General features: G+C 44.7%; 2 protein-coding genes across 6 annotated transcripts in view; one reads left to right on the top strand and one right to left on the bottom strand.

Moving 5' to 3' along the window:
- The window catches only part of ZNF18 (zinc finger protein 18), a 28,483-nt gene extending 18,301 nt beyond the window's left edge, over nucleotides 1-10,182 (top strand). For 4 of the 5 annotated variants that reach the window (XM_032431969.1, XM_032431970.1, XM_032431972.1 and 1 more), the window contains exons 6-8: nucleotides 3,209-3,293; nucleotides 4,139-4,246; nucleotides 8,580-10,182. In XM_032431969.1, coding sequence (XP_032287860.1) covers nucleotides 3,209-3,293; nucleotides 4,139-4,246; nucleotides 8,580-9,358 — 972 coding nt within the window. In that variant the 3' untranslated portion in view covers nucleotides 9,359-10,182. The remainder of the gene's footprint in view (nucleotides 1-3,208; nucleotides 3,294-4,138; nucleotides 4,247-8,579) is intronic. The other variant, XM_032431974.1, reaches the window with a different exon arrangement.
- An 833-nt stretch (nucleotides 10,183-11,015) lies between these two features.
- Nucleotides 11,016-22,304, bottom strand: part of DNAH9 (dynein axonemal heavy chain 9) — a 338,385-nt gene continuing 327,096 nt past the window's right edge. Inside the window, exons 68-69 of the mRNA XM_032431745.1 lie at nucleotides 19,716-20,105; nucleotides 11,016-12,440 (exon numbers count right to left, since the gene is read on the bottom strand). Coding sequence (XP_032287636.1) covers nucleotides 12,213-12,440; nucleotides 19,716-20,105 — 618 coding nt within the window. The 3' untranslated portion in view covers nucleotides 11,016-12,212. The remainder of the gene's footprint in view (nucleotides 12,441-19,715; nucleotides 20,106-22,304) is intronic.

Raw genomic sequence — 22,304 nt, 5'->3', positions numbered from 1 at the left:
TAGGAGGTTTCGTAGTGACAGTGATTTGGGTATTTTGTGAAATATTTCAAGCAGACATGGAGGATTATTGTTGCCTCTGTAGTAAGGAAAAGTATCCATATGAAAGGTCTATACAATTTCTGAACATATTTTAACCAGTAGAATTAAGCATTAACTATTCATAACATAACAACATTAACCATGACTTGTTTTGGATAGCTCAAAAGACTAAAAATGTTCAGCATCATGGTGTGTGTGTGTGTGTGTGTGTGTGTGTGTGTTACTGAGCAGGCAACTGATTAATAGCCACTCAGTCCAAACAAAAGTCACTCTTATCCAGTCCCAGTATCCCTGCTCCAAACCCTAACAAAAGCTATTTACATCAGAAGGACCTTGATATTTAATGGATGCTTTGTGAAGTGAAGGAGATACTAAAATAGATGTAATCACTCCCTCTGATCTCTTTGATAGGTCAGGAGCTTCGTGAATAATGCCAGAATAAGGAAGTAGCATCCCTACACAGTGGTCCTGCATTGTTAGGAACACCGACTGAGTTAGAGCCTCACATAAATAGACTTGGGGATGCGTCTACTCACATTCCTGTTTTCAGCCTTCAGGAAAGGAACAGGGTGCAGAGAACCCTGCAAGTCAGTTGTGCAGTGTCTCATGGACCCACAAGGTGGTGCTGTCTCCATACAAAATCAAGATAACTTTTTTTATCAGAGTCCATAGTTCTGTCCTTCTGGAATAGGAATTGAGATTTTTTTTTCTCTTCTTATAAAAATGAGGAAAAGGCAAGATGGGTGCAGTTGCGTCTTGCCTGTAGAGTGAGGGCTTTATTCACACATCCCTAGCTTCTTGGCAGTTCCTTGAGTGAGTGTGTGGCTGTTTAGAGCCCTCCTGAAGCGTCTTTTCTGAGTTTTGAATGAGCTGATTACGGACCTTGGGGATTTTGGTGGCCGCACTCTCCGTTGCCTTGTACTGTCCTTGGGAGCTCCCGTTCCGGTGTCCACGGAACCGGCTGTGTATCCAGCAGGCCGGGCATCGGAGCAGTCATTCCTGTGCTCGACATGCCCGTTACTCTCTCTGGGACTGCTGAAGCAAGGGTCTGTGTCTTCTGATCGAAAAGACTGAGGGGTCCCGTATTCAGCACACCGGTTATTTTCAGGAGGTTGTTAAGGTAGCTTCACTCACAGATTAACAAAATAAGCCCATAACTCTATGAATTCCTTTAACAGTCAAAAATTCTAAATTAAAATTCAAATTAAAAATGTGGTTATAGAGATGCCTGGGTGGCTCAGTCGGTTAAGCATCTGCCTTCGGCTCAGGTCATGATCTCGGGGTCCTGGGATTGAGTCCCACATCGGGCTCCCTGCTCAGTGGGGAGCCTGCATCTCCCTCTGCCTGCCGCTCCCCCTGCTTGTGCTCTCTCTCTCTCTGACAAGTAAATAAATAAAAATCTTTAAAAAATGTGGTTATGGTTAATACTTAAGTATATGGTAACATATATTTGTCACTTTTCGCTTTTTTTTTTTTAAAGATTTTATTTATTTTAGAGAGGGAGAGCTAGCGCGTGAGCAGGGGGAGGAGCAGAAGGGGAAAGAATCTCAAGCAGAGCCCCACACGGGTCCGATCTTGGACCCCGAGATCATGACCTGAGCTAAAATCAAGTGTCGGACACTTAACTAACTGAGCCACCCAGGCACCCCCACTTTTCACATTTTATCTTAAAAAAAAATCCAGCCATCTTTTGCTTTTTAAAATTTTTGCTTAGTATCTGCTCATTGCAGACTTTTGGTGTCTTCATGCTTTTTCAGGTCTTCTGCTTCCCTTTGGTGTGCTGGGGGGCAGACTTGATTTAGGACTGAGAATGGCTTCCCTGGGTGTACCTGTGTCGTAGGACGATCTCATTTTCTTATTCGTCCTCCTTAGTTTTGCTCCCCGTAGCTAGCTATTTGTGATAATAATGGATGGCTATTGGCTTTGAGGTTCCGGAAAGTGTACAGAACGCCTTAATTCTCTCTGCAGACCCTTGGTGGGCAGTCTGGGAGACCGAGTATCCTGTAGACCACTTGTAAGATAGTAACAGTGATAAACGTATCCCTTCCTGAGGAGTTACTTGCCGAGCGCTTTATTTCTGCCGGACGACATACATCGAGTGCCTGCTGTGTTCTGGGCATCGTCGTGGGGACTGAGAAAGTACAGTGGGGAGTCCTTTTCTCATGTGGCTCACATGCTAGTAGGGGCAGCTCTTAGAGACTTGTGCGGATGCACGCGTGTGTGTGTGTACACACACATACATGTCAATATTTGATAAACTGATGAGTGCTACGAATGAAGACTACATCGTGCTGTGAAAACAAGTGACGCATTATTTGTTAGCTTTTGAGTTTCGTACTCTAATCAAGTGAGGACGGAGACTCAAAGGTTATGTAACTTAAGATCACACAGGTAGCAGTGGCAAATCTGGGACTCGAAACCCGTGTGTCTGACCCCAAGGGCTGTGCTGTTTATGAATCCCGCCGTCGTACAGACTGAGTCTCTAACAGCCAGCTCCTCGGTGGGAAGACTGGAATTTGAATTCACAGGAGACTCCAGGCTGGCAGCGTTCCCAGTTTTGAGTCTCTAGTCTCCAGTTTCCTAGGAAAAGAAGGGCTTGTTTTGGGGAATAATTGAGGCGCACCTGGCTCCAGAGAATCCATTGATTTTCCACTAAGTGGGAGGGAAACTGGTCTAACGTTAGACCTTAAACTCAGAACTGCCGGAGGGTTTCCAAGTGTGCACGGAAGCAGTCTCTGTCTCTGCTCTGAATCCACCGGTCTGTGTCAGGGAGACAACGCAGTTGACTTCATCGTGGGCTCTTGCCACCTTTTTGCTGATTTGCGCTTGCATTTCCAACACCTTCCCTTTTAATTTCTTTTTCCTCTTGAATTTCCAGATTTTAATGAAATATTGGGACTATCAGGCTCTTACCATTCAAAGATCTCTATTATAAGCACTGAGTTAAAAAAAGAAAAATGTAAAGGACAGTGTAGCAAAGGCCTCTGCCTTCTCTCTGTGTCCTTCACTCTTAAATATGTGCAACTGGAAAAAAAAAATCCAGAACTTTAAAACCTAAATGGTTTCTAACCAGGGCAGGAGATAGTGACGTGGAGACTGTGGTTTTCCCCTTTGGCCTCTCCTTGGTTCACAGACCCGCAGCGGTGTCATGGCATTGTGTGTTTTCCAGGAGCAGTGGAGGCACCTGGATTCCACTCAGAAGGAGCAGTACTGGGATCTCATGCTGGAGACCTACGGGAAAATGGTCTCAGGAGGTGAGGGCGTGCGCTAGTCTGACGGGCGGAGGTGTTAAACATTTCCCGTGTCCCGTTAGAGACAGCTGCTCCACTTGATGTCGCCTGGGTCAGGCAGGGCATGAGGGGCGCGGCTGGGGGCTGGAGATAGCATTTTAGTGAGAGCTTCCTTGTACTGGAAGGATTCCGTGTACCCGGAACTGTCATGGCTGCATTCCATGTAGTCACTCCCTAAATCTACGAGATAGGTGAGGGTCTTCCTGTGTTGGAGATGACCAGGGTGAGTGTCAGATCCAGCCATGTGCTCACTGTTACGTAGGTCGTAAGTGCTGAGTTAGGACAGAACTCAGTGTGGCTGACTGAGTCCACACTCCGTGTCACTAAACCACACTGTCCCAACCAGCCATTGGTGGGGCCCAATCACCGGGCCTTGCACCTGCCAGGGGGTATGGAAGCCCTCTGGTCACCTGTCCAGACTTTTCCTTTTTGTGACCTTCACCATGTATCTTAGTCATCTTGTGAGTTACTGGGGTCTTGGAAGCTCCCAATAGCCTAAGATAAGTTGCCTTTTTTGTTGTTGTTGTTAAAGATTGTATTTATTTATTTGAGAGGCGGGGAGAGAGAGAGTGCACAAGCAAGGGGAGAAGCAGACTCCCCGTTGAGCAGGGAGCCCCATGCGGGGCTGGATCCCAGGACCCCGAGATCGTAACCTGAGCTGAAGGCAGACGCGTAACCGACTGAGCCGCCCAGGTGCCCCAGATCCTTCATATTTCCCTTTCACAGTCAGATTGTACTTTTGAAGGACACAGCTTGGTCCCCAGTTCTCCCCATTTATCTAGGCTTCCTGTTATCTCTCTGCGTGCCAGGCATTTCCGGTTCCAAGTCTGATCTGACTAATTCAACAGAATATGGGGAAGAGCTGGTGGGACTGCACCTTCCTGTTGGCGAGAAGATCCCAAGACCCACCTGCATAGGTGAGTGATCTTTCATTGGGCCTGAGCCATTTCTGACCTCCTGTCATTAAATTGGAAGTGGTGGGGGAGGTACTAGGACCTGATGTCTATGACCTTGTCTGTAACGGGCCATGATCTGGTCAGTCCAGTAGGAGTGCTGACGCTGGGTCTCCCCATCTCTGGTTCGGGGCTGTCGATACATATATATGTCATCAAGGAACAGAGACCACACATTGGACCTGCTGCTTCAGTCTTGTCTGCCGTGACAGCTTGCTTTCTCAGACAGAGTTAAGATTAGGACAGGTGGCTACCAATACAGATATGAATCGAATCCACTACAAAAAAGGTGACATAACAGCAATTACTGCACTTCCTGACTCTGTCGTTTTCCTTCTTTCTTTCTTTATTCTGGTTCTAGTGAAATGAATACTAATTAAGACAAAACAAACGGAAAAACATGTTTAAACTCTGAGCACCTAACTTTCACTAAACAGCAAGGACAGACACTTCCTATAAGTCATGTATTTTAAGGCTGGAGAGGAAGAGCTATGTGACCTTGTTCTGTTGTAATGTAGCAATCACCCTTTGTTCGCTGCACTCTGTTTAAAACATTGCAGTCACGTAACACCTACCTGTCATGCTCACCTCCACACCCCCGCTTCTCTGTAGACCAAAGGTCCCAGAACTGTGAAGGAAGAAAAGGGCCAGGGATGACAGTTGCATGACAAGTCATTCTTTCTCCCCAGTGGAATCGAATTAATTATTATCCTCTGCTAATACACTACAGAGACAGCAAGCATCAAATGAAACGTAGGATTTTAATTCTAACCGATATATTTATCATAAGACTATTTCACAAGGATTCCTTTGGAGCAGTATTTTTCAAACTGTGTTTCATGACTAATCAGTGTATTGTGAAATCATCTTCTAGGTTGCAGCAAGCATTTAAAAAATTGCAATGGTAAGACCGAATAGAAAATACCAGAATGCAGGTAGAAAATCTCAAATGTCAGGGTAGGTAGCATTTCAGGAAATTTTTGCTATAAATATGTGTGTTCTGTATTTCAGTATAAACATATTTCTTGCTGTGGGTGGCAGACAAAAGTTTGAAAACGCTGCTTTAGAGGTTGTTGCAGTAGGGTTTTTGTTTTAATAGATTAGGTTCCCAGCAAAGTTGAGTGGAAGGGATTTCCCATATGCTCCGTGGCAGAGGGATTTTATATGTGATATATAGTGATATATATGATGATAGATTTGTGATCTATAGCTCACATATCCCCACTCATTCTTTTTTTTTTTTTTTCTTTCCCTCCTCCTTCAACCCACCTGCTGACATGGTCCCCTTAGATCTTACCTTGAAAGAGACGCAGAGCGTCTGTAAAGCTAGCCTGCCTTAACTGGGCAAAGAAATGCCATTGTTGGTTCCTGAAAGAGAGGCTCTGTAGGAAGAGAAGCCAGGGAGGTAGGCATGTGCAGGGTGGACTGGAAGGAATGCTTGAGGAACCCTGTGGAAAGTCGGTGCCAGAGCCAGGGGTGCAGGGACGGGCCCGGACTAGTGTGGGAACAAGTAATAGGACCAGAAAGGGCTGGTCCCATCTGAAAGACGCAACAGTTAGCCAGTCTACCAGATCTGGACTCACACCAACGGGGCAGAAGTCTCGGGAGAGAGCTTGTATGCTGTTTGACCATATGGAAGAATCGTTCCTAGTTAAAGCAGGCCAGCAGGGGAGTAAACCTCAGGAAGCCATGTACTCTGATCAAAATCACAAGGGATTTGCCCCCCCACCCCCAAAAAACTATTTAGGAAAATGAATCTTCAGTAGTTATCTGGGAGAATACTGCAAGAATATGAAAGAGTCTTGGAAGAAGAATGTTTCATCAGCATTAGATCTATAAATATTAAGAGTCTGTCATTTTAGTCTGGCTGGCTCAGTCGGGGGGTGCTTGCGACCCGATCTCGGGGTCATGAGTTCGAGCCCCATGTTGGGCGTGGAGCCTACTTAAAAAAAAAAATCTGTCATTTTAGAAAGGTGAAGTCATTAAAATGATGGGATACTGATATAAAAATAGCCTCACAGACTGATGGAACAGAAAAGGGAGCCTCAGAAGAGACACTGGTCTGTATGAGGATTTAGCGTGTGGCGGGGGAAGAGGGAGCACAGATCCATGGGAGGAGGGGTTCTTCATGAATTAGTTTAAATTTGATGAAAAAGATATGTGAAAATAATAATAAGGAAGGATGTGGGTGAATATTTGACTCACGTCTGGGACGGGGAAGATTTTATCAATATAAAAGCCACGGAAGAAAACTGTTAAAGGAAAAGATTGATAGAGTTGAGTATATTTAAAAATAAAAGACCCCCACAACTTACACATATACATAAATAACTCCAAACATGAATAACCCCAAACAAAATTAAGGTAATTAAATTGGTGAAAAACATTGTTCAAAAACACGACAGATTAATGATTATTTTTCTTAATATGAGAGAGTTAATGCAGGTTAATAAAAATAATGATTTTCCCAATAAAAAAATGGACAGGAGTCTTTTGAAAAATAGCTCATAAATGTGAAAAAAGTCATCCTTTATTAACTAAGGAATTAAAATTTATAGCAATGAAAAGCTTACTTCTTTCACCACTCTCAGTGGCCAATATGTTAGAAATACTCAGTATTTAAGTATCGAACACTCCCCTTCGCTTAGCCCAGCTAAGCGGGAGGGCGTAGTCTTTCTGGAGATGGATTTGCCAGTCAGTGTCAGGAGCCTCAGAAAGAGCGTCCCATCTCTTGACACGGTAGTAACACTTCAAGGAACCTGAAGTGGTCAGAAATGTGGGCAAAAATGGATGAAGAAAAATCGCAGCATTATTTATAGCAGCCAAACCACAACAAACAGCTTTGATTTCCACAGTAGGAGAATTCAGTAAGTCAAGTGCTTAGTATTATGTGTTTATGGTGACGTCTCCATGATGGACTATAATTCAGCTTTAAAATGATATTTATAAAGGCTTCTTTAAAGACAAGAGAAAAGTACCTTTGTCATTTGAGAGGAGTATGTTCTAAGACTCTGTGAATTAACAAGTCAGGTAAAGTTGTTAGCAGATTCCGGGGTCTCTAACAGATAATTTGAAGACACTAATACAGGAAAGAGAAAGGATCTAACCCTAACCCTAATTTATAAGTTGGACACAAATTCTGCCACCAAAATAAAAGCTTTTACTCTATGTATCATTTAATGGTAATAACCAAAAACTTAGGAGAAAAACAAAATCTTTTTTTTAAAAGATTTTTATTTATTTGAGAGAGCGAGCGAGAGCACAGAGGGAGAGTGAGAGGGAGAAGCAGACTCCCAGCTGAGCAAAGAGCCCCTTGTGGAGTTCGAACCCAGAACCCTGAAACGCTTACCGACTGAGCCACCCAGGCACCCGGAGAAAAACAGAATTTTAACTGTTAACCCGAGTTAGTGAAACACAGGGAATGCTGCATTCAGGCACAGACTGAGGGATCCACTTCGGCGCCACAGCCTCACTGTGCATTAAAGCCACACAGTAAAGTGACACATTAATGCATTTCATGAAGTTTTAGGTGACTCGTGAATGGGAGAATCCATGTGAAATTGGTAAATGCCGCCATTTACAATTTAAGTGCCACAAAGCCAGGTATGGAACTGTGTATACAGTATGATATCAATTATGTAAAAAAAAGAAAAGCACACACATATGTAAACTATACATATGTCTAGATTAAACAAACACCAGAAGGAAATGTATAATCATGGTTGCTACCTCTGGGTAGTATGACTGAGGTTGGATTGGTTTTCTTCTGTTTTTCTCTCCAAATTGTTTTTAATGATCAGACTTATGTTTTATGTAGAACCAGATAAAAACGAATCCTTTTTCAAAGTAACACCCTTATATAATACCCTTGTTTTTCCCAGGCCTTAAGAAATGCATGCTGCTCGGGGTGGCCTGGCTGGCTCGGTCGGTGGAGCGTGTGACTCTTGATCTCGGAGTTTTAGGTTCAAGTCCCATGTTGGGTGTGGAGATGACTTAAAAATAAAATCTTAAAAAAAAGAATGCGGCTCATTTACGGGGGCAGGGGCGGTCGGCAGGGCCCTGTGTGCACTCCCTCTGCTGTCAGACGTTCTCCTCAGCCCCAGAGCTGGATCACTTAGCCTGGACCCCAGCAGTGAGTGCCAGGCGCTCGGGCTGGATGATGATATCCTTCCTCACTCACTGATGCTCCCTTGACAAGAAGAATTAATGTTTCATGATGAACCTTTTTTCTTCATACCAGTTAGAAAACAGGGCATCCCATTGATTGAATGATTTCAAATCTTCTTTCTTCTTCCAGGAGACAGGCAGGAGAATGACAAAGAGAACGTGAATTTGGAAAACTGTAGAGGCCAGGAAGCTTCTGATGTCTCCTGTCAAGCATCAGGTGAGGCACCTTCTCAGGTGTCCTTGGGTGGCCTCGTCAGTGAGGATGAACCGAGATGCTTTGGAGAAGGGGACAGTCTCCCCGAGGCTCCAGAAAACCTTCAGGGTGAGGGGCCAGCGAGCCGGCTTTCGCCCCATGGAAGGAATTCTGGGAAACAGCATTTGGCTAATCCCCATCCGGAAGAACTGTCCCTGCTGTGGCTGGAGGAGAAGAGAGAGGCCTCTCCGAAAGGGCAGCCGAGAGCCCCCATGGCCCAGAAACTCCCCACCTGCAGGGAGTGTGGGAAAACCTTTTATAGGAATTCTCAGCTGGTTTTCCACCAAAGAACTCACACCGGAGAGACGTACTTTCAGTGCCCCACCTGCAAAAAAGCCTTTCTACGGAGTTCAGACTTTGTGAAGCATCAGAGGATCCACACGGGAGAGAAGCCTTGTAAATGTGATTACTGTGGGAAAGGCTTTAGCGACTTCTCGGGGTTGCGTCACCATGAGAAGATCCACACGGGAGAGAAACCCTATAAATGTCCCATCTGTGAGAAAAGTTTTATTCAGAGATCCAACTTTAATCGACATCAGAGAGTTCACACAGGAGAGAAACCTTACAAGTGTTCCCGCTGCGGGAAGAGTTTCAGCTGGAGCTCGAGCCTTGATAAACATCAAAGATCCCATTTAGGAAAGAAGCCCTTTCAGTAGTCAGGCTCTCTTAGCCCAGTTCTGGCTCTGGTCCTTTTAAAAATACTTCGTTCCATCTGGAGAAATTGCAGCTCTTAAAGACCAGCCCTGTTCTCTCTTTTTTTATCATCATGGATGAGAGAGGAGAGTTACCTGAACACGGCTTTGGACTGGGAGGACATGGTGGCCTCTGGGTTGGATTTTGCCTTCGTTTATTTTCTTGCTTCTGTGTCAGGAGAAAGAAAAGTCTTCATCTTTCAGCTCATTTCTTGTTTTGGAGATCCTGTGTTATAAGTGCTGTCTGGGGAGAGTTTAACTGGATGAGGGGCAGTTGCTGCTCATGGGAAGGACCTCAGGTCATCTCTTTAGGTTGGGGGTCCTAGAGCAGAGCTCTTGTTACAGAAGGGGCAGCGGAGAGGGCCAGGGAGCTCCCGTGTGTTCCTTGTCACACAGGTACAAAAATTAACTTCAGGTGTCCCTCGTTTTAAATAAACTTAACGTCACTCCCTATCTTGTTTGTGTCTCTAGTGTTGACTGTGTTTTAACTGTAACTCAAAGTGCATTTTCTCATAGAAGACCCTAAATGGTGGTTGAGCTCCTGATCATCTTGGACAAACTTACCAAGTTTATCAGTCAGCTGAACAGTAATAGGAAATTGCTAACCTGGTGTCCAGGTGTGAGAACTCGGGTTAGTGCTGGGCCTTCTTTCTCTCGGGTAAGTGTGTCATGCCTGGTGTCCTTCTGAGCTCACCTCCCACTTGCTCAGCTGCTGCAACCTGCCCCTCTTTCTCCTGGCTGTCAGTTTTCCAAAGTGTTGTGTGCTTTAAAATGATTTTTTTTTTTTCTGAAGTAGGCTCCGTGCCCAGCGTGGAGCACCACGCGGGGCTTGAACTCACGGCCCTGAGATCGAGACCTAGGCTGAGATCAAGAGTCGGACGATTAACCGACTGCGCCACCCAGGCGCCCCTAAAATGATCTTCATTATCTCATTTGGTCAGTAGGTATTAGGAGGAAGTCAGTAGTATTGATCTACTTTCAGTTCTGTCTGGAGGTGTGACACGGAGATCTAACCTGCACACTTGTCCTTTCTTCCAGATCGCATGCCCCAAGTGTCCTGCTCTCAGAGTGAGACTTCCGTCTTCCTTCCGTCTTGGTCCTCCTCTCGCCTGCGCTTGTTTTATTGTTGCTGAGGACCAGGAAGGATGAGGCTCCTGAGGAGGGCAGAGCTGCCTTCCTGCAAACAGATTAATCTGTAGGCAGGAAACTGTAGGTTGTTGGCAAACCATGGCAAGTATGTTACAGGTTGATGAGAGACAAAACTCAAGTTGGAATTCCTGGATTCCAGAGGAATTTTATTAACTCCCTTATGGCATGGAGGTGAGGAGTAAGGCCCCTCATTAGGGGGGGCAGGAACCACAGGGCAGAAAGCAGGAAAATCATGGAGGAATTAGCATTTGATTTTGTATTCGATACAGCAGAGATTTGTAGGGTGTTGGGATTATATTTATTTACTTATTTATTTATTTGACAGAGAGAGCACAAGCAGGGGGTAGTGGCAGAGGGAGAGGGAGAAGCAGACTCCCCGCTGAGCAGGGAGCCGGATTCGGGGCTCCGTCCCAGGACCCTGGGATCACAACCTGAGCTGAAGGCAGACGCTTAACCGACTGAGCCACCCAGGCGTCCCAGGATTTTGTTTTAGATCAGCAGTTCTGCAAGTGTGTTCCCTGGACTGGCAACGTCGGAAGTCTGTTAGACTTACTGAATCATAAATTCTGAAGGGTGGGGCCCAGCAGTCTTTGTTTTAACCAACCCCCCAGGGGGACTCTGATGCCTGCTCAAGATTTAGGGCCACTGTTCTAAATCATAATTCATTAAGGATATGTAGGATTAAGGATTCTAGAAGGAATACTGGGCCCTCCTGGACTCTTCTTAGCACACAGGCCTCCCTATAAGAGCTCTTTAGAACTCTGGAACTCTTTGGGCTTCCAGTGAAAATTTGTTCCACAGAGAAAAATCTAGAAAACTGTTAGGTTCAAAAGCTTTAGGTGAAGAGTTTCTCCATGTGTCCCTCTTAAATGATCTGAAGGATGATAGAGATACAAGGAAATAACCTACCTCATTCACAGTTGTGTTCTCAGCGAACCATAGGTGTTTGACAAATTGAAGGCGTGTGTGAATTAATGAAGGATAAATATCATGTGTATACTTCCCTTATCCTCTAGAGCAGTGATCAGCAAAATATGGCCCCCCACCTGTTTTTGCAAATACAGTTTTATTGGAGCCCAGCCACACCCACTTATGTAGGTGCTGGGGCCACTTTGGGTCCACAGTGGCAGCACTGAGTCATTGCAGTGGAGACAAATGCCCCGCAAAGCCTGTCTGGCCCTTGACAGAAAAAGTTGGGCGATCCCTATTCCAGAGTACTATTTCTCAAACCATGCTGTGCGTACGTATCACCTGGTGAGCTCGTCAAAATGCAGACTCGGGGGTGATACTGAAGTGTCTAGTCCACAGAGTAGCTGGGAGCTCGAGCACTGAGTTCGGTGCCGCGCACCAACATCAGGGCTCAAGTGTTTGTGGTTCGTTTCTCTTGGTCACTTCAGGATCACCTATGACTGCCGCTCTCAAAGCTGGGGCCAGACACACTTGAAGAATCAATCACTTTATTAGGAAAGGTGCAGTGTTTTGAAATGCTTCTCCCCTAGTTCCTGGGTCTGGACTCCTCCAGCTCTGCCTTCTCTCCAGGTTCCCTACAAGAATTCTACAGAATTGTGAGTACATGTGATTCCTTATCTCTGCGTCTCCGTCTCCCCTCACCCACTTGTCCTGGGCAGCCTCCAGCCCCGCCTTGTTTTCTTAGTGGTTCTGCAGGCAGCTAAGTCTGGAGAAGCAAAGCGACTCCAGCTAGAACCCACTTAGATGGCTTCTCCTTAGTCTTCAGGTTGAAAGTCCACACGTAGGTGGGTCCCCGCTGACAAGTCTTGTACACAGGACAAGGATAGATGCTGCGGCAGTCCTGCTTATCTGCAGGAATGGCCTTGATGAACATCACAGGCATGGGGGGTGTCAGATCCTTCAGCTTTGCCTCTGTAATGATCCCAGCCTGAGGACAAGAACAGGAAAAGAGCCAGCTTAGATCAGACCCAGAGCCAGCCTTCTGTCCACAGACTTAGTAGCTGAGAGCCTGGGAATGCCTGCTGCCTTTCAGGTTCGCTCAGCAACCCACGTTGGAATGCATCTGAGATGCGGAAAACATATTTCTACTGTTTTCCAGCCTAAATCACTTTTTGAAGGCGAGTTCTAGAAGTTGTTACATGCCATATACAAATTAATCCCTTTGAAACTTGAGTCTCTTTATATTTTTTCACCCATTCATTTCATAAGCATGTCAGATGCAACTGTTTGCCAGATGTCGTCATGCTAGGTGCTAGGGATTTAAAGACGAGTAAGACACAGTTCCTGCCAGCAAATGCTTTAGATGAGTTTGGTGATGTCCTGTTCAGTTTCATATGGGACCTCACCACCCTCAAGAGCATTTTGACTTTTTGAGCAGAGCTATGTTCTCTCTTGTAGTCATGTGACTCTGTAAAACAAACTGAGGGTTCTAGAGGGGAGGGAGTTGGGAGGATGGGTTAGCCTGGTGATGGTTATTAAAGAGGGCACGTTCTGCATGGAGCACTGGGTGTCATGCACAAACAATGAATCATGGAACACTACATCAAAAACTAATGATGTAATGTCTGGTGATTAACATAACAATAAAAAATTTTAAAAAAGTGTATCGCTTGTGGACAGCGTACAGTTGAATCAGAAAAATCCATTCTGCCATTCTCTGCTTTTTAACTGTAGTGTTTAATCTATTTACATTTAATGTAATTACTGATAAGGTAAGGTTTACATCTGCCACTTGATTATTTGCTTTCTATGTCTTCTGTCTTTTTTGTTCCTCAGTTTCTTCTTTGCTTCCTTCTTTTCTGTTCAGTAGATATATTTTAGTGTACCATTTTGATTCCCTTATTAATTCTTTTATTGTTTTATTTATTTTTATTAGGTTTTTAAATTTTATTTTATGTTAGTCACCATACAATACATCATTAGTTTTTGATGTAGTGATCCATGATTCATTGTTTTCATGTAACACCCAGTGCTCCATGCAGTATGTGCCCTCCTTAATACCTATCACCGGGCTAACCCATCCCCCCACCCTCCTCACCTCTAAAACCCTCAGTTTGTTTCTCGGAGTCCATAGTTTCTCATGGTTCATCTCTCCCTCCGATTTCCGCCCCCCTTCATTTTTCCCCTCCTCCTAATGTCTTCCATGCTATTCCTTATGTTCCACAAATAAGTGAAACCATATGATAATTGACTTTCTCTGCTTGACTTATTTCACTTAGCATAATCTCCTCCAGTCCCATCCATGTTGATGTAAAAGTTGGGTATTCATCCTTTCTGATGGCTGAGTAATATTCCATTGTATATATGGACCACATCTTCTTTATCCATTCATCTGTTGAAGGACATCTAGGCTCTTTCCACAGTTTGGCTATTGTGGACATTGCTGCTATGAACATTGGGGTGCATATGGCCCTTCTTTTCACTATGTCTGTGTCTTTGGGGTAAATACCCAGTAGTGCAATTGCTGGGTCATAGGGTAGCTCTATTTTTAAATTTTTGAGGCATCTCCACACTGTTTTCCAAAGTGGCTGTACCAACTTGCATTCCCACTAACAGTGTAAGAGGGTTCCCCTTTCTCCACAACCTCTCCAACATTTGTTGTTTCTTGCCTTGTCAATTTTTGCCATTCTAACTGGTGTAAGGTGGTATCTCAATGTGGTTTTGATTTGAATTTCCCTGATGGCTAAATGATGATGAACATTTTTTCATGTGTCTGTTAGCCATGGGTATGTCTTCTTTGGAGAAGTGTCTTTTCATGTCTTCTGCCCATTTTTTGACTTGATTATTTGTTATTTGGGTGTTGAGTTTGAGAAGTTCTTTATAGATCTTGGATACCAGCCCTTTATCTGTAGTGTCATTTGCAAATATCTTCTCCCATTCTGTGGGTTGCCTCTTTGTTTTGTTGACTGTTTCCTTTGCTGTGCAGAAGCTTTTTATCTTGATGAAGTCCCAAAAGTTCATTTTTGCTTTTGTTTCACTAGCCTTTGGAGATGTATCTTGAAAGAAGTTGCTGTGGCCGATGTCAAAGAGGTTACTGCCTCTGTTCTCCTCTAGGATTTTGATGGATTCCTGTCTCACATTGAGGTCTTTCATCCATTTTGGGTTTATCTTTGTGTATGGTGTTAGAGAATGGTCGAGTTTCATTCTTCTGCACGTGGCTGTCCAATTTTCCCAGCACCATTTATTGAAGAGACTGTCTTTTTTCCATTGCATATTTTTTCTGCTTTGTCAAAGATTATTTGACCATAGAGTTGAGGGTCCGTATCTGGGCTCTCTATTCTGTTCCATTGGTCTGTATGTCTGTTTTTGTGCCAGTGCCATGCTGTGTTGGTGATCACTGCTTTGTAATATAGCTTGAAATCAGGCAACGTGATGCCCCCAGCTTTGTTTTTCTTTTTCAACATTTCCTTGGCAGGATATGTATAAAAAGACAGGACCCATCCATATGCTATCTACAAGAGACTCATTTTGAACCTAAAGATACATCTTTTATTGTTTTAAAAAATTATTTTCTTAGTGGTTTCCCTAGGGATTATAATTAACATCAATGTATAAAAATCTACTTCAGGCTAATACCAACTTAATTTCAGTAGTATACAAAAACTCTATTCCTAGATAAGTTCCATTCCTTACCCTTCCTGTGCTTAAGACCTTGTGTTGTTTTCATTATACAAATTACATCTTTTATGCTTATCAGCACAGATTTATAGTTATTGCTTCTTGCAGTTGTCTTTTAAATCAGATAGGAAATCATGGAACACTACATCAAAAACTAATGATGTAATGTATGGTGATTAACATAACATAATAATAATAAAAACATAAACCAGATAGGAAAGAAAAGTTACAAAAAAATTCATTTATACTTTCTTTTATATTTACATATATAATTACCTTTACTGGTATTCTATTTCTTCATGTGGACTTGAGTTACTGTCTTGTAATTCATTTCATCCTGAAGGACTCCCTTAAGTATTTCTTACAGGTCTGGCCTGCTAGTGGTAAATTCTCTCTCTCTGTCTCTCTCTCTCATTGTGAACTCATGACCCTGAGATCAAGACCTGAGCTGAGATCAAGAGTTGGATGCTCAACAGACTGAGTCACCCAAGTGCCCTTCTTTCTTTCTTTTTAACCTGGGAATGTCTTAATTTCTCCTTCAGTTTTGAAAGATAGTTTTACTGGATATAGAATTGTTGGCTGACAGTCTTTTTCTTTCAGCAGTTTGGCCTTTCATTCTACTGTCTTCTGGCCTTCCTGGTTTCTTATGAGAAATCAACTGTTCATCCCATTGAGGACCCCTTGTATGTGATGAATTGCTTTTCTCTTGCTGCTTTCAAGATTCTCTCTTTATCTTATAACATGTCAAGGTATGGATTTCCTTTCCTTTTCCTTTTCCCTTGCCTTTCTCCTTTCCTTTTTCTTTTCCTTTCCTTTTTTCTTTTTCCTTTACTTTCTTTTTCCCTTTCCTTCTCCCTTTCCTCTCCTTCTTTCTAAGTAGGCTCCACACCCAGCATGGAGCCCAATGCAGGGCTTAAACATATGACCCTGAGATCAAGTCCTGAGCTGATACCAAGAGTCGGAGGCTTAACTGACTGAACCACCCAGGTGCCTCAAGGTATGGATTTCTAAGTTGATCCTATTTGGATTTTGTTGAGATTCTTGCATGTGTAGATTGATGTTTTTATCAAATCTGGAAAGTGGTCATTATTGCTTCAAGTATTCTTTCTGGCTCTGGCTCTCTCTCCTCTTCTTTTGGGACTCCCACTGTGTGGATGTTTGTATGCTTGATGGTATTCTTCAGGTTTTTAAACTGCTCATTTGTCTTCATTTTATCTTTCTGCTTCTCAGGTTGGATAATCTTAATTGACGTATTCCAAGTTTGGTGATTCTTGCCTACTCAAATCTTCTGTTGAATCCCTCTATTGAATTTTCATTTAAGGTATTATAGTTTTCAGCTCTAGAGTTACTACTTGGTTTTTTGAAATGTAATTTCTATCCCATTATTAGTATTCTCTATTCAGTGAGACATTGTTAACATACTTTCCTTTGGTTCTCTGAACATATTTAAAATGGCTGATTAAAAGGCTTTGTCTGGTATGTCCCGCTTCTGAACTCCCTCAGGGACCATTTCTCTTGACTGCTTTTTCCCCTTCTTGTTTCTTTGCATGTCTCATAATTTTTTGTTGAAAACTTGAACATTTTAAATAATATAATGTGGCAACTCTGGTGATCAGATCTCCCTCCATAGGATTTGTTGTTTGTTTAGCGACTTTTCTGAACTGATTCTGTAAAGTCTTTGTCACATAGGACTACGACTACTGAAGTGGCCTGCTCAGTTAGCTTAGTGGTTAGCAAGGAACAGGACAGAGATTTTGGTAAGTCTCACAGTTTTTGCTCTGGGGCTCTGTGTATGAGTTGGGCATGCCTTCAGTGCTCAGCAGGGCAGTTTAACACTGTGCCTTAGCCTTCACTTCCTGCTTTCACAGAGCCTCGAGGGCAGCCACAGGTGAGCTTCCAGCCTTCTCAGGTCTTTCTTGAGCATGTGCACAGGGCTGCACATGGGCATGGCCTTCTGGGTTTCCAGTGACATGTTGGAGGTCATCTCATTCTGCAGCTTCTCCTTGTGAGCTTTTTGGTTAGCCTATTCTTTGCACTGTTATCTACCACCTCAGGCAAGCTGCAAGGTTAAACAGTTGTCTTTGACTGTTTTCAGTACATGCCCTTGGGGAGACAGGCTGTTGCCTTGGGTGAGCTCCCACTCAGGTCAAGTAGAGACAGACTTATAAATGGGGTCTTCTGGGAAACCAACAAGTAGGGAAAATGATGACAGTTTTCTAGGAATGGGGCTTTGAAAGTACTCCAACTCCGTTTTGCCTCCTCCAGTGGCTGGGAGGCTGCTGTTTTAAGGCCACCACAGAGTTGGTGGGGATGGGATGGGAGCAGAGCAAGTTAAAAGGCTGCAAAGCTTGCTCCTTTTACTGAGGGTTGGACATTTTTCTTCAATAAGCACTCTTTGGGGGCGCCTGGGCAGCTCAGTCAGTTAAGTGTCTGCCTTTGGCTCAGGTCATGATCCCAGCGTCCTGGGATCGAGCCCTGCGTCGGGCTCCCTCCTCATCGGAGAGCCTGCTTCTCCCTCTGCCTTTGACCCTCCTCCCTGCTTGTGCGTGCTCTCTCTCACTGTCTCAAATAAATAAATAAAATCTTAAAAAAAACATAAACACTGTTTGGATTCCTAAAAACCTTTGGTTGATTTCTAGAGTTCTTTTTTTTTTTTCTTTTTTAAAAGATTTTATTTACCTATTTATTTGAGAGAGAGAGAGAGAGAGCACAAGCAGGGGGAGGAGCAGAGGGAGAGGGAGAAGCAGGCTCCCTGCTCAGCGCTGAGCAGGGAGCCTGATGTGGGGCTCGATCCCGGGACCCTGGGATCATGACCTGAGCTGAAGGCAGATCCTTAACTGACTGAGCCACCCAGGCACCCAGATTTCTAGAGTTCTGTGAAAAAGTTGGTACTGACAATTTTGGGCCAGTGTTATGATTTTATGGAGGAGGGGAGTTTTGGATGTTCTTACTCTTAATTTTGCTAACATCTTTCTGGAGGCAGAAACTGAGAACCAGAGTTCTTGGTGGGTGGGTATTGCTTTTTGGGAAGTTATTATGAAGAAACAAGGTAATAAAATATTGGAGGTAGATGATTGGAATCCGTGTTCTTTCCCCAGCCCCCACAGTGCCAGTGCTCGTCTGAACTTCTTCCCTAATTGTTCAGTTTGGTGTTTTTTGGTATTCTAATTCTGGCCACCCTAGGCCATCCTATACCTACAATCCATGTGTGATCCCCACTGATGGAATCTTGGACAAATGTTCAGGTGGAGGGGGGATGTCAGCTTCCTTCTCAAGGTTCAGGCTGTATTAACACTGTCCCGCTTCATTGTCCTCTCTGTTAACAGGCCCTCGATTGGTTTCATAGGGCTGCTGTAACAAGTTACTACAAATTTGATGGCTTAAAACAAATGTCTTCTTTCACAGTGCTGAAGGCCAGAGTCTTAAATCAAGGTGTAGGCAGGGTCTGTTCCTTCTGGAGGCTCGGAGGCAGAAACTAGCCCATGCCTCTCTCCTAGCTTCTGGGGGTGCTGGCAGTCCTTGGCGTTCCTTGGCTCATAGATGTATCACTCCAGTCTCTGCCTCTGTCCTCACAGGACATCTGTTTCTGTGCTTCCAGCATGGCCTTATAAGGATACCAGTCCTTGGATTTAGGGCCTGCTCCGCTCTAGTATAATCTCATCTTAACTCCTTATCTCTGCAAAGACCCTATTTCTAGACAGGGGCACATTCTGAGGTTCTGGTAGAATTTTGGTAGACACTGTTTAATCCAGTACAGCTCTATATGTATATTTATAGGACCTTCTACGATACTGTAGATCTTCTAACAGTTTTTCCCCATTAACTTTGTACTGATTGCTGGGAACAGTTAAGTGTCACTTACCAAGCAGGGTATTTGACTAAGCACTTCTTCCGGGTCATGTGTATAACAAACGTAAACTTGTTCTCGAGTTATCCATCCTTGCTCGTGTCATTTATCCGAGCCAGTCTCACGGTGACTCAAATTTTTATTGGGCTTCAGTGAGGAATCCTTTCAGAATGTCCTGTGAAATAGTATCTACTACTGGGCTCCCTTTGCAGATCGGGGCAAAGTAAAAGGCAGAAAGGACGCCTGCCCTCCTAGGGCTCACGAATGAGGAAAGTGGCTGCGGGGGGCGGGGGTGGTCACCCAGTAGCAGGGATAGCTGGCTCCCAACACTTTTGGAGCACTCTCTATGTGCCAGGCAGGCCCTATTCCAAGGGACCTCCATAGTAACTAATTTAATCTTGGCATCAACTCTCTTTTCCCATTTAACACTTGAGGAAACAGATTTGGAGAGCCAGAACCACATCCCAGGGTCACAGTGGCAGTAGATGGTGGTGCTGCGATTCAGATCCAGCCAGTTGGGGTCCAGAGCCCTTGCTTTTAGTCACTGCACTCTACCCATGCTGCAAGGTCTGTGTTCTTTGCACCATCCCTGGCTGCATGGAAGTGGCTTGATAGCCTCAAGGGAAGCTAGGTCAGAAGATTCCAGGGCATCCCTTTTCAGGGTCACACTCTGTGGAGGCAGTATTTGTAAGTTAATCAGCCCACAGAGGATGCCCTGAGGCTCCCCCCAAGACTTACCTGTGCGTCCCAGCGAGCGCCTTCCATGAAGAGGCCATGGATGTAGGCCCCTTCCCGAGGGGGGCTCCTGAAGTCTTCCCTATTCTTCTTTGTCACTTCACATTGCAGGGCCATCTGGTCCAGTGGCCACTCGTTCTTGCGGGCTGTGGACTGCATGATGGCGGTCAGGAAGGACTGGGGGTTGAAGAAGCCTGTCAGCCACACCGTGGAGGGCATTGCCAGGTCTCCTAGCCAGGCCTCCAACTCTTTGATTCGGTTGAGAAGGTCTAAAAACCAGACTCCCAGGCCTGCCGTGGAAGGGTAGGCTCGCCTGGCCCAGGGCTCCGGCACTGTGTCCAGGTACAGGGCATTCTGTAACGTCTCCATGTCACTGGTCATGGTCAGCTCCCCCTGTAGACAAAGAGCAGGAGGGTAAAGAGTGAGGGGGCAGCAAGTCCCTGGAAACAACCGGCCTTAGGGACCTCTGGCTAGTGGCACACAGCCAGCCAGCCAGGAGATGGTGACACAGGGACCGTCCCTAATACCTGATTTGCAGACTTTAAAACTCTCCCTGCTCCACGATATCAGAGTCTACACCCATCTACTGACAGTAGTTAATGTCCACTGCGGACCTCAGACCCCCTTTGGATTCCCTGCTCCCTCCACCCACCCTGAAGCTCGGGTTCTCCTCTTGCCTCTGCAGCAGCCCTGCAGTCTTCTGTGCGCAGCTCAGAGGCACAAGAGGCCCGAGCCTGGAAGACCTGTGTGGCCCCAAGTCCAGGATTTCCTCCGGAATCAAGGTATTAGATACATAGTCCACTTGAAGGAACCCTCTTCCAGCCACTACGTGAAATTTGTAAAGAAAGCTTCCATTGAAAACCCTTGTTAAGTTTGGTTCTGTAACTTTGGTTATGACAAGGATCTCCAGCAATTTCCTGAAGACCCCAGCTCTAGCACAGCGATTTCTGCACCGGGGTTAGAGTATGCAACAAGGCTCGTGTTGTGGACCGAATGTTTGTGTCCCTGCCCCACCCACCCAAATTTCTATGTTGAAATCCTAACCCCCAGTGTGATGGTATTAGGAGGTGATTGGGTCATGAGGTGGGGACCTCATGAATGGGATTAGTGCTCTTGTTATACAAGAGTCCCCAGACAGCCCCCTCGCCCCTTCTGTCTTGTGAGGACAGGGTAGAAAGATGACTGGCTGTGAACCAGGAAGTGGGCCCTCCCTGGACACCAGATCTGCCCGTGCCTCTGGGACTGTGAGAAGTACATTTCTGTTGTTGATAAGCCGCCCAGGCTGGTGTTCAATTACAGCAGCCGATGTGGACTGAGGCCGCGTGGCTTGCCCCAAGTGCAGACTGCTAAAATGTCAGAGGCCTCTGTGTGGCCTGGAGTCACCGTGCTTGTGGGATAGGAGACCGGACCATGTAATTCCAGGCTCAACTCTCTCCTAACTCTTGGGACTGTTAAAAAAAAAAAAAGTTAAACACACCTTTCTTAAAGAGGAACTTATTTCGGGTCCCAAGTGACAGCTAGAGACTAACCCTCTGACCCCTGATTTATAGGAAATAGATGAATAACTTCTTTGTGAACCTCACAGAGACTGTAGCTATTGCATATACACTTTCTATACGTGGGGTCGAGTGGCTGGGCTATTTTCAGATATAAATACCTTAATATTTTAAAGAAAAGGCCAACATCCCGGTCAGACCAGTGCTAGGTCAGCCAGCCTGAATTACAGCCTGAGTTACAGATGTTTTCCCCTCAAGTGAATGGACTCTGTTACAGCGATAGAAAACATGTCCTTCCTTGTGTCTGCTCGGCTGCGTGGAGGGGGCTGACCAGAGCAGAGCGTGGGTAAGGGTTCCGAGGCCACCTCAGGGTGTCCTGTGTGGGTAGGTTTCCCCAAGGGTCTTCCGACATGGACAGTATTATTGGATTGAAACAAAAAATTGTTCTCTTTACTGGACTCTCTACTTCAGAGGACCCTTCTGAAAAGATGCTTTAAAAAAATACTCAAGCTTCTGAGACAGTCTTTGTCATGCCTGCAGTTGCGTGGTAATTCATTATTGATTTTTATTTACTATTTTTTAGAGAGAGAGAGAGTGAGTGCTTGCAGACGGGGTTTGGTAGGGAGAGGGAGAGAGAGAATCTCAAGCAGACTCCCCACTGAGTGAGGCTGGCCTCGATCCCACGACCCTGAGATCATGACCTGAGCTGAAACCAAGGGTCAGACGTTTAACCAACTGTGCCACCCCACTAATTCATTATTATGTGCAATTTATAACTTAGGTATTAATAAAGTTTCCCTAAAAATAGTTGATTCTTTAATAAAATAACATTAAGTATCAAAATTAAATTTAGTGCAAAGGGAAAAAAATAAAAGAGTTCAAACCCTCTTTTTTATGAGACCCTGTCTGTGTAACTTTTTCTTGCCTTATTACACTATCTAGGACCACCTTTACTATGATGAATGAGAGTCTTAAGGGTGGACATCCTTGCTTGTTTCCAAACTCAGAGGGAAAAAATTGTCTTTCACCATTACATGTGGTTTTTCTTAGATGTCCTTTATTTAGTTGAGTAAAGTCCCTTTTCTTATTTTTCTGA

Source organism: Phoca vitulina, unplaced genomic scaffold, assembly GCF_004348235.1.
Source record: "Phoca vitulina isolate PV1807 unplaced genomic scaffold, GSC_HSeal_1.0 scaffold47, whole genome shotgun sequence".
In the NCBI taxonomy this organism is placed as follows: domain Eukaryota; kingdom Metazoa; phylum Chordata; class Mammalia; order Carnivora; family Phocidae; genus Phoca; species Phoca vitulina.
Note: the sequence above shows the minus strand (reverse complement) of the source record. Positions and strands in the feature narration are given on the sequence as shown.